This window comes from Candoia aspera, chromosome 1, assembly GCF_035149785.1.
Source record: "Candoia aspera isolate rCanAsp1 chromosome 1, rCanAsp1.hap2, whole genome shotgun sequence".
Classification (NCBI taxonomy): Eukaryota; Metazoa; Chordata; class Lepidosauria; order Squamata; family Boidae; genus Candoia; species Candoia aspera.
The window spans coordinates 72,453,378-72,468,632 of record NC_086153.1 but is presented as its reverse complement, the minus strand read 5'-3'; the positions used below and the strand labels follow the sequence as shown (position 1 = coordinate 72,468,632).

Here is a 15,255-nt window from a genome sequence, read left to right as displayed (position 1 = left end):
GGGTAGGGGTTGCAAGAGTCCTGTGGGCTTCCCTGGGAGAGGCTTGGCTCGTCTGCAGGTGTGACAAGAAGCAACGTAGCCCTTAATGTCTGCAACCATCTTAGGCCACCAGTAGTCTCTCAGAGCTCTATGGAGAGTTTTGAAAACGCCTCCGTGGCCTGCCGTTTGGTGGTCATGACACAGTCTCAGTACTTCTTCCCTCAATGAAGGGAGAATATACAATCGCCCACTATGCCAGAGGATTCCTGCCTCCACATTGAATGGGGAGGCAGTGTCTTGCGGGGCCCTCTGGAGGTCATCCATCCTGGCCCTGGCATACGGGTCCTGTTGCTGCTGAGCTCTGGCTCTTGAAAATAGGTCCTCTGCTTGTCTGCCTGCTGCTAAAATCTCTGTTTGGTTCCCCCTCATAGACTGATCAAAGTTGTGAGGTTGTAATATAGCAGCCTGTACTTCCTGGTGAGTGGGGGGCTTGCCTGAAAGGATCGAGACAGGGCGTCTGCCAAGCAGTTTTGCGCCCCAGGCACATAAGAAACAACAAAATTGAAACAGGAGAAAAACTGGCTCCATCTGATTTGGCATGGGGTGAGGGATCTGGTGTTTTGTAGAAGCTGTAAATTTTTGTGATCGGTGCAAACTTTCACTGGAAAGGTCGCCCCTTCTAGCCAGTGCCTCCACTCTTGGAATGCTGCCTTAATTGCCAGCAACTCTTTGTTAAAAACATCATAGTTTCTCTCTGCTGGTGAGAGTAGATGTGAAAAAAAGGCACAAGGAAGCAATGTATTCTCTGCCTTGTTTGTATATTGCAATAACACTGCCCCAATGGCAACATCTGAAGCATCTGAAGACATTATGAATGGCTTCGTGGGGTCAGGGTGCCTTAAGAGCGGCTGGGAAGCAAAAAGCTGCTTCAATTCCTGGAACGCTGCTTGCTCCCTCTCCCCCCATATGAATTTTGAACCTTTCTTCAAGAGCTGTGTGAATGGTCTGGTCCGATCACTATAGGCCCGGACAAAACGGCGATAAAAATTACAAAATCCTAACCATCTTTGTACATCTTTAACATTTCGGGGAGGTGGCCAAGAGAGAATTGCCTGGACCTTAGCAGGATCCATGGATATGCCTTCTGTGGATACTATATAACCCAGGAAATGTACTTCAGTTAAATCAAAGGCACACTTCTCTAGCTTGGCGAACAGCCTGTTCTCTCTCAGTCTTTGCAAAACATTACGTACGTGGGTTACGTGAGTTGTGGCATCCTCAGAGAAAATTAATATGTCATCTAGATAAACGACCATATACTTATCTAGTAAATCAGCAAAAACGTGATTCATAAATCTGGAAAATATGGCTCCTGCATTAGACAAGCCAAAGGGCATAACAAGGTACTCAAATTTTCCAAACCTGGTGTCGAAGGCAGTCAGGTATTCGTGCCCCTCTTTCCCCCGGATCAGATTGTACGCACTCCTGAGATCCAACCTGGTAAAAATGCGTGCCTTCTGTAAGCGATCTAGCAGATCCGAGATTAAGGGCAGAAGATAGGATTCTCTTTTTGTTTGTTTATTTAAAAAACTGAAGTCGTGGACCACTCATGGGTGTCTCCTGGGTTGCAGGTGCCAACGGGTCAGGCTTCTTTGGTACAAAGAAGGTAGGAGCAGACGCTGGGGAAGTAGATGGTCGGATGAAACCCTTTTGGAGATTGGAGTCCAAGTAATCCTTTAAGGTGGCTAGTTCCTTGGGGGACATGGGATATTGTTTCCTTGCTGGAATCTTGGCTCCTGGTATCAACTCAATGGTGCAGTCACAGTCCCTATGGGAGGGTATTGCTGTGGCCTCTTGTTCGCTGAAAACGTCTGCAAAATCTGCATACTTGGCTGGCAAGTGGACTCCCCCTGCTACTGTGACTGCGTTGGTTGCTGGAGAGCGTGGAGCGGCTTGAATCTTGTGGTCCTGGCATTCCTTAGCTGGGAAGGAGATTGCTCCTGTAGTCCAGTTCATCAACGGGTTGTGGATCCTCAGCCAAGGCGTGCCTAGGATTACCGGCACATTTAGCGATGCAGTAACATAAAGCTGAATCCACTCAGTGTGGTCTCCCACTGTCAGTTGCACCGGTTCTGTGAGCCTTCTAATCGGCCCTGCTTTGAGAGGCTGGCCGTCAATGGTGTCCACTTCTATGGGGCATGGTAATTCTCTGGTCGGTATGTTGCAGTCTTGTACGGTCTGCGCATCAATAAAATTAGTTGAAGCTCCAGAATCCACGAGGGCCTCTAGCTTGACCTGGTGCTCTGGGTTGACATGGATTATTACTGGTAAGTAGTAAAAGGCTTTCCTGGAATCTTCGGAATGAGCCCTCCTTAATTGATTGATGGTCTCCCTGCTGAGCTCTGTGGAGGGAGACCGCTGGAGTTTCCCTGGTTGGGAATAGAGGCGGAGCTGGTCCCTGTTTCAGCTGCTTGCCTTGGGGTTCTTACTGGAGCTGCTTGGCCTCTCGCTGGGCAAGCTCTCACCATGTGCCCCTGGGCTCCGCAGTAGAAACACAGGGCTCTCTCTCTCCTTCTCTGCCTCTCAGTCTCGGAAATCAGTCTCCTGCTTGCCCCAATCTGCATTGGCTCCTCTTGTGCTGAGTGAGAGGATGCTACAGAGAGAGCTGGAAATCCTGAAAACGCTCTTAGGGTCCTGCTTCTCCCCGGCTGCATCTGCCTAAGCTCCTCTAGCCTGGCATCTATGACCACCGATAACTGATATAGGGCTTCTAACGTAGCTGGTGTTCCCTGGCGCACCAATTCATTCTTAATTTTCTCATCCAGCCCCTGTTTGAATTGGTCTTTCAAGGCACTCTCATTCCAGTCCAGATCTCCTGCTAACAACTTGAAATCAGCAATGTAGATTCCCACCCTCTTGTTACCTTGCTTGAGCTTCCGAATCTCTCGGCTGGCCGTGGCCTCTCTGATCGGGTCGTCAAAGTGTGCTCGAAACTCTGCCAAAAAATTCTGGTAGTCGTTGAGAATCAGGTCGTTGTTCTCCACCATGGGAATAGCCCATTTGGCTGCTGGTCCCTTTAGCAGACCTAGGGTGAAGGTGACTCTGGTTCTGTCTGTGGGGAACTCTGCGGGTCTGCTGTCGAAGAACATAGTGCACTGTGTGAGAAAGGTTCTCAGCTGTCCTGCTTCTCCTCCAAATTTCTCTGGTAGACTGCCCTGGGATCTCAAGACTATTGGTGGGGCTGCTGCTGCTTCTGCTGCTGCTGGCGCCGGTTGTGGGTTAATCGGAACTGGTTGTTGTAACTGCTGTAGCATGGCAGCTTGTAATGTGTTGATCTGGAGATCTACTTGTTGGTGTTGTTGTAGGGCTGCTGCTAATTGTTGGATGGCGAGCCGCATTTCTTGGTTTTCTGAAGACATTTCTAAACGTATCTCCTTAATTGCTTGTTCCTCCCTCTTTCGATGGGAGTAGGAGTTTGTTAGGATTGATGTCCTAACAACCAGGAAACACACTGAGACAAGGAACTGGTCTCTAATATTTATTGCTAGTACTTAACAGGAATCCTAACAAACTGAAGAAGTGTGGGGAAAACCCAGACATATAACCCCCAAGGGTTAAGGCGGTCCCGATCTGTGTCTCTTTGAATGGCTGAACAGTTCCTCAGTGCTACGCATGCGCTTGACAGTCTGGATGGGAGCCCCCTGCTCGCCATCCTTACTCATGACACCCAGAATGTCTATCTTTAATCTTGACATCTCACCAATAACCACATCCAATTTGCCCTGGCTCATAGATCTTACATTCCAGGTTCCAATGGTGTGTTGATCCTTAGAACATCAGATTTGCCGTTCACCACCAGCACCGTCGGCCGCTAGCCGTCCTTTCGGCTTTGAGCTAGCTGCGTCATCACGTCTGGGGCTAGTTGAACTCATCCTCTGTTCCTCCCCAGTAGCATTTTGACCATCTTCCGACCTGGGTGTCTCATCTTCCAATGGTATACCGACATATCTCTGGTTGTACTGATCCATTTAGTTTTCATGGCAAGAATACTGGGGTGGGTTGCCATTATCTTCCCGAGGGATCGCATTTAGTCTGACCTCTCTGTCATGACCTTCCCGTCTTGGGTGGCCCTTCACGGTTTAGCTCATGGCATCATTGAGGTGCTCAAGCTCCAGCACCACCACAAGGTAACGATCCTTTGCTGAAGGATTATCCAGTAGAAAGCTCTTTTACATACTAATGAAGGGTGGTTTGGTGACAGTCAAGACTGTTAGGCTTTGCATGATATCCGCACCTTCAGTCCTGATTCGAGAAAAGCCACAAACCAAGATCAGAAGCAGGAAATTGCTTTTGAGTAGAATAGGGGAGATAAGTGGTGATTATAGGAGTATGTAGTTCAGAAAAAGTCTGCTGCTTTATCTGTCCACCTTGAGGAGTAAACTTTAGGTTGTGTGATCACTGCACTTCCAGGATGGGGTGGAGTCTGTAAGAACCCAGCATTATTGTGTATATAAACAAATACCTCTAATCAATTAACTTCTTATATTATCTTCAACTATATTGGTGTTTTTCTGAGTAGAAACAGTAAAAAATGTGACTGTGTGTACAACACTTTTGGTTTTGTTTACCTTTAATGGTTTAGTATTTTTCACTTTTAATTACTGTTTGCTTTATATTTGATATTTTCCTGGTGTTCTGTTTATATTAGTTAAGAAGAAAACAACCTCCAAAATATGTTAGGATAACTGAAATGTATGGATAAAAAAGATGTTTATTCATTGCATTTATTTACATGAAAATTATATTCCATTTCTTTAGCACTTATACAGTATTCAGGGTGGTGAACCACAATGGATTTTCAAAATTATATGAAACAATGACAGAGAAGGGATATATTAAACAAGCAAACATGTACACTACCTAAACCAGAATATCAGATAAAATTTACAATTCCTGCAAAACAACTGCTGAAAACCTGTCAGAGAGAGAAGGCCTTTTTCCTTCTCTCCATCAACTAAACTTCCACTATGGTAGAGATACAAAGAAGGGCATCCCCATTAGATGTTAGGTTGCAGCAAGGCTGGGATGGCAATTAGAAATTCTTCCAATAAAAGCTACGTAGGGTATTTAAGCAGGGACTATATAATTTTGGCATGGAGCTTTTGTGGTTCAGAAGAGTTAAAACTGAGTAAGAACCCCGTGTCAATTCTATGTATGCTAGTACAAACACCTTGAGTTATAGCACTGTCAGGGTAGAAAGCACTGAAAGAAGAACTGATTTTTGTACAGGTGTCTGTACACTTTCCTAGCATTTTAGGACCTTTTAGTGCTCAAGTATAAATGGTTTAGTAGAGACAATCCTGGATGCATTATGATCTGTGATCATTAAACTCTAGTGTAGAATAACATGAAAACAATACTAAGTATGGAAAAGACAGTAGTAGTAGTAGTAGTATTTAAGCTTGTATGCCACCTGATTCTCAATGACTCTGGGCAGCTCACAACAGAGAAAGAAATTACAATAAAACATTAAAGATAAAAGATGGCAAGCACAATGATGCAAGAGGTCTCACTCTCAATCTCCCTCGCCAAAGCGAAGTCTTCATGGCTCTTCTAAACAATTAAAATTTAAAAATAAGGCAGAAAATAATTTCTGTATGATACAGGGTAGCAAACAGTAAACTGTATTTTTTAATATTTTATTGTGAAGGAGTTATGATATTGTAAAGTTTTAATAATTTTCTTAAATAAGGATTTTTCCTTACAGACCTGTTGATGTCCTCCAGAATCTGAAATGGCTAGACCTTTCTAACAACCAGCTAACTGATGAAAATCAACTTCATCTAATTGCAGATCTTCCCAGGTAATCATTGTACAGCTCTACTGTTAATCTCAGTGTCAATGTAACATTGTTTTTATCCAGCAGAAATACATTTTTCTTCAGAGTGGAACATGATCGTACTGTTTTCCTGATCTCTTAGTCATGGTACATTATCTTTGCATTGAACCAAGACTACACAGTGGTGAAGTTGATGTTTCAGTTTTCTGCCAAACTATTTAGATCAGTGCTCCAAAAATTGTTCCATGGCTCTACTTGTTTAGGAATCCTCAAATGCAGTGCCTACAAACTATGATGAAATACTTGCTCTGCCCTTTCTTTCCTACATTTGTGCATAAAATTAATTTTCAGTTCAGACACTTGGGATCTGGTAGTGCACCTGTCAAAAAGCAACTGGGAGAAAAGAGAAGGACTCATCATGAAAGGTTGTATCACCTTAAGAGCCATCAGGAAGGGGAGGCTACTTCAGCTATTTTTTGGCAGGGCAGCCTCCTTTCCCTGGTAGGTCCATGGTGTTGGCCTCTTTGATGGAGGGGGTAGTACCTCCTGCTTTGAAGGGGGTGGTGGTGTGCCCTCTTCTCAAATGTTGTCCAGGTTCCAAATTTTGCTTTTTAGGGAAGGTTGTTGAGAAGATGGTTGTTCTGCAGTTGATGAGAACCCTGGAGGAAGGGAATTATCTAGACCCTTTCATTTGGGTTTCAGACTGGGATTTAGTATGGAGACAGCCTTTGTTGCTCCTGTAGGTGACCTGTGACAGTGCTCCTTGATCTCTTAGCAGCTTTCAATAGTATAAACTGTGATATCCTTCTGGGCTGGTTCCGGGGGTTGGGGATAAAGAGCAGCATTTTACAGTGGTTTTCTTCCTTCCTGTGGGGCCAGTTTCAGTCAGTGTTGGTTGGGGGTAGAGGTCACTCCCTAGGCCCCTCTTTTGTGGGGTGCTGTAGGATCCAGCTCACTCTCCTCTTTTATTCAACATCTACATGAAACTTCTGGGTGAAGTCATCTGCCGGATGGTGGTTCAGTATCATCAGCACTTTGATAATACCCAATTATATCTCTCAACCCCAGGCTTGCCAAATGAGGCTGTCAAGATTCTGTCCCAGTGCCTGGAGGCTATGTAGATTTGGATGGGGAGGAATCATCTCTGACTCAATCCTATCAACACCAAGTGGCTGTGAATGTTAGTGCCACATAAATCTGGGGATATTCCATCTTTAACGTTGGATGGGGTAGCATTCCCCACCCCCCATTCAAGAATGGTTTGTAATTTGGGGGTCTTCCTGGACTCTCAGCTGTTTGATAAGCAGGTGGCAGCTGTGGCCAGGAAGGTCTTTGCACAGCTTCATCTGGTTGGGTTCTTTTCTAGATTGGGAATAAAACCATGTTAGCTTATTTACACAAGACAAAAGCTCCAAAAATATTGGCATTTGTTTTAGTCAAATAATTTATGCCTCTGTATGAAGTACTTGCTGCTGTAGGAAGCTTTTATGTATCGAATCAGATCAAAGCCTTTTATGACCAGATGTAGGTACAATTCAGTGACAATATTATGGGAGTGAAAAGGGAATGGGATAAAGTAGCTAAGGAATTTACATAGAAGAGAAAGGAGAGAAAAGGTAAAAAGAGCAAGTGAAAACTGAAGTACCAATGTTGCGGATTCAGTCTGAAGAAGGAGCACAACACTGAGAAGGACTATGTTTATTGCAATGATCACTGGGCACCTGCTTTACAAGAAAGAAGGACCCCAAACAATGAAAAAGCAAAGATTTTTATAGAAGTTGAGGGCTACAAGGCAGGAAATCCTAGGGATCTGATTGGCTGGCCAGTTTGGGGAAGCTAGGCAGGTCGTTGTCAGTGTCCCTGGGGTTGGTAAGGCACAATGGGCCTTTCAGGAGGGCAGCAGAGCTGGGGAAGTTCACTGTGAAGGAGATGGAATGTTGAGGTCATCAGCTGATAGAGGATGGAAGGTGGGGGTTTCTCTAGGTTGCAATTTCCTTATAAGGCTATCCTTGGGGTATGCTGTGAGCTGGTGAGGAGGCCTCTCTTTGGTTTAGATGGGACTGCAGGGGGGCTTTGTCTGGGGCAGGGAGGATCAGTTTGTGTCTGGTGGGATTAGGCAGAGAGAGGAACTGGCTTTTGACCCTTTTAGGTCATACCTAAAAGACAAGGAAGAAAAGGGTGCAACCTCCATTTTGTTTGCTAGGTTTGTTTTCTTCACTACACCAGACCATATCTAAGTATATAAGCAGCAAAGATTGCAAGAGATGCTTAACTGTTAAGTATGTACAAAGCTATATTGCTGTTGAATGGTTTAGTAGAGTATTGAAATATGAATATATTAAAACATTTAGATAATTAAAAATGTGCTGGTAAAATATGGAAGTTCTACCTGGAGTACTTTGAGCATGTTGTGGGTCCCATCTCCAAAAGAATGACATCTGGTGGGCCCCAGGAAGACAGCCTTCCCTGCTGTTGCCCCCGCCCTATGGAATACTCTTCCCCCCAGAGGTGAGGCAGGCAGAAAGGAGTGAAGACCCGGCTTTGTCCTCTCGTGTGGGGCATGAAGAGCAGTAACCATCCCTGGGGGCGGTTAGCACCCTAAAGACACTCGCTGGAAATTAAATTAAGAACTTTTTGCCGTCTACCCCTTGGAACATATTATTTATTAAGAAGATTGTTTTTACTGTATTGTTTTATTGTATTTTAACTAATACTGTATTCTTATTTTATGTAAATCGTCCAGAGTCGCTCTCTGAATGAGATGGGCAGTGAATAAATTTGATAAATAAATAAATAAATGATGCTTACTTAATATTTGCTGGGGGTGATGACAACTGACAGGAAGCTCTGGCGTGGGCTGATCCATGAAGTCACGAAGAGTCGGAAGTGACTAAAGAAATCAACAACAACAGCAGCAACTTAATATTTACTTAGATGCTTATTACAATCATAATTTAGGGGTATCTTTTATACCCCTAAGAAGAGCAAGAAAGAGAAGGAAGAGAAAAATAAATTAGTCTAAGGACAGTGAGCTCTCAGGTTGAATCTGAAGTTAACTGTTGCCTAGTTTTGACTGCTGTAGCAACAAATCTGGCTACCGTGGAGTGATACCAGGATTTGACTCTGGAAGCAGGTAGTGTGTATAGAAATCATCCGTTCTCCCCAGCACTCAGAGTAAAAGGAGATGTTGTTTCAAAGATCCTTGTAGAAGTTACAGTAAAGGAGGACATGTTGAATGGTTTCAGTCTCCTTGCAGTCACAAAGCTTGTTTGCTGGAGTATGGGGATGTTGGCATACCTGTCATACAGAAGCGTCAATGGGAGCACCTAAAAAATCCATTCCTTATTTAGAGGAAGTGAGAGTGTACAAGAGACTTGCTGGTTCCCTGGAATCTGTCTAGGCGGATTCTAGAGCTGTGAGAGTGAGCTGACTTCAGATTGATATTCAGTAGCACTCCATCTTTGCATCACTAGCTTTTTGGCTTGCGTGTAGTTCAAAGATACCATATAGTCTACAGGCAGCACAGTGGGAAAGAACCTAATCTTTAACTAAAATGTCACAGTTTCCATGTCATAAAAATTCAGTTTCTACTTTTACTTTTCAAATAATTGTTTTACTTTACCTGATTTATTTTTCATTTCATTGTAGCCTTACAATAAAGAATCGTAGTTACAACCTGTGTCTTCCATTCTGATTTGACTTAACATAGTACAGTGCTAATTTCTGACTTACCACAAGCTATTGGATATGAAATCCAAATTACTGGCTTATATTTTAATGGTTTGACTTCTAAATTTCAGGTTAGAAAGATTAATACTTACGAACAATGGAATTTCTTCTATACACTTTCCTGATGCAGCATTTGGTATGTAAATTAAATACTGTTACATATGTCTGTAATTTAATTTGTCACTATTGTTTCACCAGTTTATTCTTCTCTTTTACAGGGTACAAGACTAGAAGGTTTCCTTCATTAACACATCTTATATTAAAAGACAATAGAATAGCAAAAGTAAGATACCTGTGGCATGAATTGGGTTATGAATTCAATTCTCTTCATTTACTACAGCTTTTATCTTTTTAAATGTCAATCATTTATAAAAATGCACAGTAAAGATGGTATAATTTCTTGTCAGACTATTTGGTTTTTATGTTTTTTTGGCAATTAGTATACAAGGATATAGCCATTGCTGCATCTACCATATGACCTGCTGTTAAAGTTAATTCCCTAAGCCAACTGAAATGAATGGGAAATTACTGAGCAATAATAGCATTGTCAGACTGAAGTTGTAATAGACTACAGCTTTAAATATAATCAAAATATTTAACATATTTTGATTGCTTTATTAAGTGTCATGAAGAGCATTTGCAAAGCTAACTACGTAAGTTAATTTTTTAACTTGTATTTTCATCAATTATGTCATTTTAATAAATAAGATTGATATCTCTAAATCATTGCAAGAGGTGTCACTAAGGGAGTTTTGCATAGCATAACTTGCATAACTTTATGTAAGCAGTAACAGAACGCCTTTTGGTTTCGGACTTAACGGTTCAAAGTTGCCATGTTTTCCATTTTTCTGTTTTCAGTGGTCTGTTATCAATGAACTTGACAAGCTACAAAAACTTGAATCATTTGATTGTCGGAATAACCCTTTGATGGATTCAGACCAAAATGTAGAGACTGTGAAACAGCTTATTATTGCCAAAATAGGCCAGTTAAAGTTTTTGAACAAATCGCAGGTATATTTTTATGTTTCGTTAGCGATATTAAGAAGGCATGTATGTTACTGTTTTCTGAGAGCTGTTGGCTAACCATGGATTCTAAAACTTTGTAGGTGCCAAAATACTCAACAATAATAAATGAATGTGTGAACTTCCTCTCCTGAATCAAAACTACAGGTAGTCCTCGCTTAACAAACATTCATTTAGCAATGGTTTGGACTTACAGCAATGCTGGAAAAACTGACTTACGACCATCGCAGCAGTCACATGATCATGATTTGGGCACTTGGCAACTGGTTCGCATCTATGACTGTCACAACTTCTTGTGGTCACGTGATCACCATTTTTGACCTTCCCAGCCAGCTTCTGGCAAGCAAAATCAGTGGGGAACTGCATGATTCGCTTAATGACCACTTTCACTTAATGTCCACAGTGATTTGCTTAGCGACCATCACAAAAAAGGTCGTAAAATTGGGTTGGATTCGCTTCACTTAGCAACCGAAGTTCCAGTCCCAACTGTAGTTGTTAAGCGAGGACTATCTATATTGGATGCATTCTGACAGGGCTTTTGCTATCAGACAGAGTGGGAGTGCAGTCTGAAGGTGATCCAATTACACTTGTGCAAGCCACATTTGCACACCTAATGATGAATTGTTCCCAGAACTCACTTCCAAGGCCAGGGCTCTCCTTTAGCAGTGGCAATATGAATGTCACTCAAGATGATCTAGCTGCCCAGGATATTTTAGCCTGTTTGAGTCACCTTGGATGGCCCCTAGGAATAGGTTGGGGCTCCTGCAGAAATCATTGCTGTGAAAACAAGGGCCTTTAGAGGAGAGTCCTGATACTTGGATCCTGTGCACAACTTGGAGAGGACAGAGTGGGAGAGATTGCCATCCCCTCACATTTGCTCACAGCTGCTTAAGAGGTTGTGACCCATAGTCTAAGAAGCCTTGCTTTAGGGAATAATGATGATGATGATGTAATAAAACTGCCCAGTACAGTCTTATCACCTATTGAATTTTCTCAAACAGTGACAAATTTGATCCCATGGGTCAGACATCAATAGGAAAGGTTCTACTTTTGGTACACTTAGGTCATTTAAATTTGGATGCTGGAAGAGCAGCTTGTCCATCCTGTCTTGAAGATATTTGTGGCTTTTGATACCGTACAGAAAAAAGTGCCTCAAAACAGCGGCAGGCCACTATTAACAGATCCATCTTACTAGCAAATTGCATACAATTCCAGTACTGTATTTCAGTACATGTATATGAGACTTCGGTAATTCTTCCATTTTCACTAGATTGAAAAAGGGAGCAATAAACCACTGGCTTTGACATTGGTCTGCCCTAAACTTTTGGAACTGATATTTACATCTGGAACAGATATAATATGCTGAGTCATGTTTAAAAGTGCCTGCAATGAAGTTGGCTTATCACGGTTTTCTATTTCTGTGAGAAGCTGGGCTAATCGTTCCATATGGAAACAGCACCTGGCATTCAAAAAAACTGCTTCTGCTGTGGTTTTTCTTTGAGGCCAAACTGAAGCTTGCAATATGCTGAGGGCCTACTGTTTGAGGAGCTCAAGTCCAAAGCCTGTTTTGGGGATGAGAAAGGATCTATATAACTCTCTTATATATAATTCTCTTGAATGGGGCCTGGAGCATTCAGCATTCCAGACAGGCTTATGTTTGTGGGTTAATGGAATGGAGGCTTCATTTAGAACATCTGAGAGGGCGCTACTGAGCATTAAAGAGGAAGGTTAGAATTATAAATAAGATTAATAGGGGATTGCTTTAGGTCATCGCCTGTAATTGTTATCTTCAAACCTTGAGTGACTCTGAATTGAACCATTCCTACTTTCTTAGAGAAAAGCTCCAACCAGAAATGCCATAAATAACAATATTAAAAGATGCCATATAACTTGATTTGGCTGTTCTGATGTTATATAATACAGACTTGTTTTGCCCCAGATTTTTCCTGAAGAAAGGAAGGGAGCAGAACTTGACTATAGAAAAAAATATGGAGTTCACTGGTTAAAAGCTGGTGGTAATCAAGATCCAAAGAAAAATAATCCAAGTGAGGAATTCCTTGCTGCTCATCCAAGATTTCAGTTACTCTGTGACCGTAAGTATAGCAGGAAGCTTGGTTTCTGTCCTCTGGCATTTTCTCTTGAGTTTCCAGCTGCCTGCCTTGATTCTGATTCTTTCGCAGATGAATAGGAAGAAGGCAATTTTGCATGCTTGCTACGTTGCTGCACAGCTTGATGAATCTTTTCCCCTGTGGTTCGTGCTGGTCTTGCTATTGTCTTTCTCTAGCTTAAAAATTCTTGGACTAGCCAACCAGCTCCATCCAAGCTACTTGCCATCTTAATTTCCTTAGTTTGAATCTCAGCCAATACAACATGCTCTAGTGAATATTGATTCTGTGTGGCTGCCATTCTCATATTTTCTAGCTTCATTTGAAGCCCCTGGATTGCAGAACTTCTAGACATCTGCCCTAAATTTCTCTTCCAAAGGCAGCCATAGCTTTAACTTTACATTCTCATTCTAAGGGGAGGAACAGGCAGAGAGTTCTCATATATCTTAACACCTTCACTTCCTACAGTAACAGTACTTTGTTAAGATGCAAAGGAAGAACCTGGTTTCCAGGTTGTATCCAGAAACCAGTTTAATTTTTTTCAATCTGATAATAACTGCAACTGGAGCAAGCAACAAGTTAGGGGGAGATTATGAAAAGTAAAAAAGCTTTAGAGGAGGAAAAGGAGATTGTAGAGGAGTTGAATAGATGATTTGTATCTACCTTCAATATAGGACTGAAGATACCAGTCCCCAAAGTTACTTAAAGGAAGGTAATAGGCATCCAGCAAAATTGGTAACAGGAGGTGTTGCTACTGGCAGTTTGAAATTTTTTTTTTAAAAAAAATAACTGGATCCAGATGGCATCCATTCATTCATTCATTCATTCATTCATTCATTCATTCATTCATTCGTGTGTGTGTGTGTGTGTATTTTTTTTTTTTAAACAAATGTTGATCTTAAAAAAAAACCTGTGTCCCTATGAGAGGACTTGAAAGTGGCCAGTGTACTATCAGGTTTTAAGAAGGGATTCAGAACTGCTGGTTAGTTTTAATTAAGGATGTACAAAATGTTTCATGCCTGAATCTTTCCATGCACTGAGTAGCCAGTCTTGAACAGTTGATGCCCAACCTGAACATGTGGGCAAAAGTGTTTCAGGGGAGTGAACCTGGGCAAAAGCCAAGAATGAGAGATGTTTGTGGTGACAGCATTGCAAGCAAGCAATGGTGGCAGCAAAGAGAAAGAAGAGAAGGTGTTGGTGAGACTACAGGACCGGATTGCCCAGGGGCTATATTGTTTTGGGATGTCAGTGATGGCTGAGAAAAGGAGCTAAGGCCATGTGGAAGAAGAGGGGTGCTGAGCACTAGCCTTGTCCTACTCACACTGTAAAAATCGCTCTGCAATCCCTCCGGTTCTAGTTTCGGCCAAAAGCTAGAACCATCAAAATATTTCAGGTTTTGTTTCTGCCAATCCAAGACCAACCCGAAATGGTTCAACGGGGCTTTTAGAAAACTGTGTTTGTTTCTGGTTTGAAACAAAACCTTTTCCATTTTGCATGCACCTTTAGCCTTTATTCTGGGTGAATTTGAGGAAAATGTTAAATTACTAAGCATCTAGAAGGTCATGTCCTGCTGATTTAGAATTGGTACGTCTCTCACAAACCTAAGTGCTATATTGAAAAACAGAAATCATTTAACATCCTTTATTTTCTGAGACTTTGGGGCCAGTTTGATTCAACAATATGTACTTGGACTTCCTAAAGGTTTCTGACAAATTTTCTAAAGCAGAGTTTAGAAGTAGGTTTTTCTTCTTTGTTACTCTTAAGCAGGCAGACATACATACATACATACATTTTTATTTTTATATATATATAAACAAAATTTATATGCTGCCCATCTCACTGTATAAGTGACTCTAGGCGGCTTATTTATGTATAAATAAATTGGAAAATTTGACATCCTATACGAATTTTGCCCTTTATATTGCAATGTTCTGGCTTAGTATATACTTTCGTTATTGTTTTCCCTCTCAACAGTCTATGGTGCCCCAGAAGATGGAGAGATGGAAAGAGAACAACCTTTCTCTCTCAAAAATCAGCTGCTCAGTAAGACACAAATTTATACTAATTAATCTAAATATATAATACTATGCTGAGAAATTGTTAAGTATCTGTAAACAATGCTGATTAAGTTTTCCTAGCAATGCAAATTACTTTGATGTCTACAATGTACTCCCATAGCTATTATTCGTATCTAGTTTGCATTCTACATACATACTTGGGATTCCTGCTGAGCAGACGTGCCTTAATTAGCAGTGGTGTGATTGTATAGACCAGTGGTTCTTAAACTGCTTGACCCAATTACCCCTTTTCCTGGTCTTAAGTGTCATTACCTCCAGAAAGAAAGAAGACAGTTGTTTACGCAAGCGTTTCAGCAGTGGCAGTCGCAAACTGGATCCTCGGCTCACAAACAAGCAATTAAAAATTACTCCATTACCCCAGAATATGCCCAAATTACCCTTTGGAGGTAATTACCCCCCGTTTGACCCCTGGAATAGACAGAAGTCTTTGAAACCACCACCCCAATCCTTCTAGAAGATGTAATTGCTTAACTGTTTGATAGAGTGCTTTACCAACCATGAT

General features: G+C 41.8%; 1 protein-coding gene across 1 annotated transcript in view; it reads left to right on the top strand.

Annotated features, from left to right (window-relative positions):
• The window catches only part of TBCE (tubulin folding cofactor E), a 32,775-nt gene that overhangs the window by 15,202 nt on the left and 2,318 nt on the right, over positions 1 to 15,255 (top strand). Inside the window, exons 9-14 of the mRNA XM_063306594.1 lie at positions 5,747 to 5,842; positions 9,619 to 9,683; positions 9,766 to 9,830; positions 10,406 to 10,558; positions 12,510 to 12,663; positions 14,650 to 14,718. Coding sequence (XP_063162664.1) covers positions 5,747 to 5,842; positions 9,619 to 9,683; positions 9,766 to 9,830; positions 10,406 to 10,558; positions 12,510 to 12,663; positions 14,650 to 14,718 — 602 coding nt within the window. The remainder of the gene's footprint in view (positions 1 to 5,746; positions 5,843 to 9,618; positions 9,684 to 9,765; positions 9,831 to 10,405; positions 10,559 to 12,509; positions 12,664 to 14,649; positions 14,719 to 15,255) is intronic.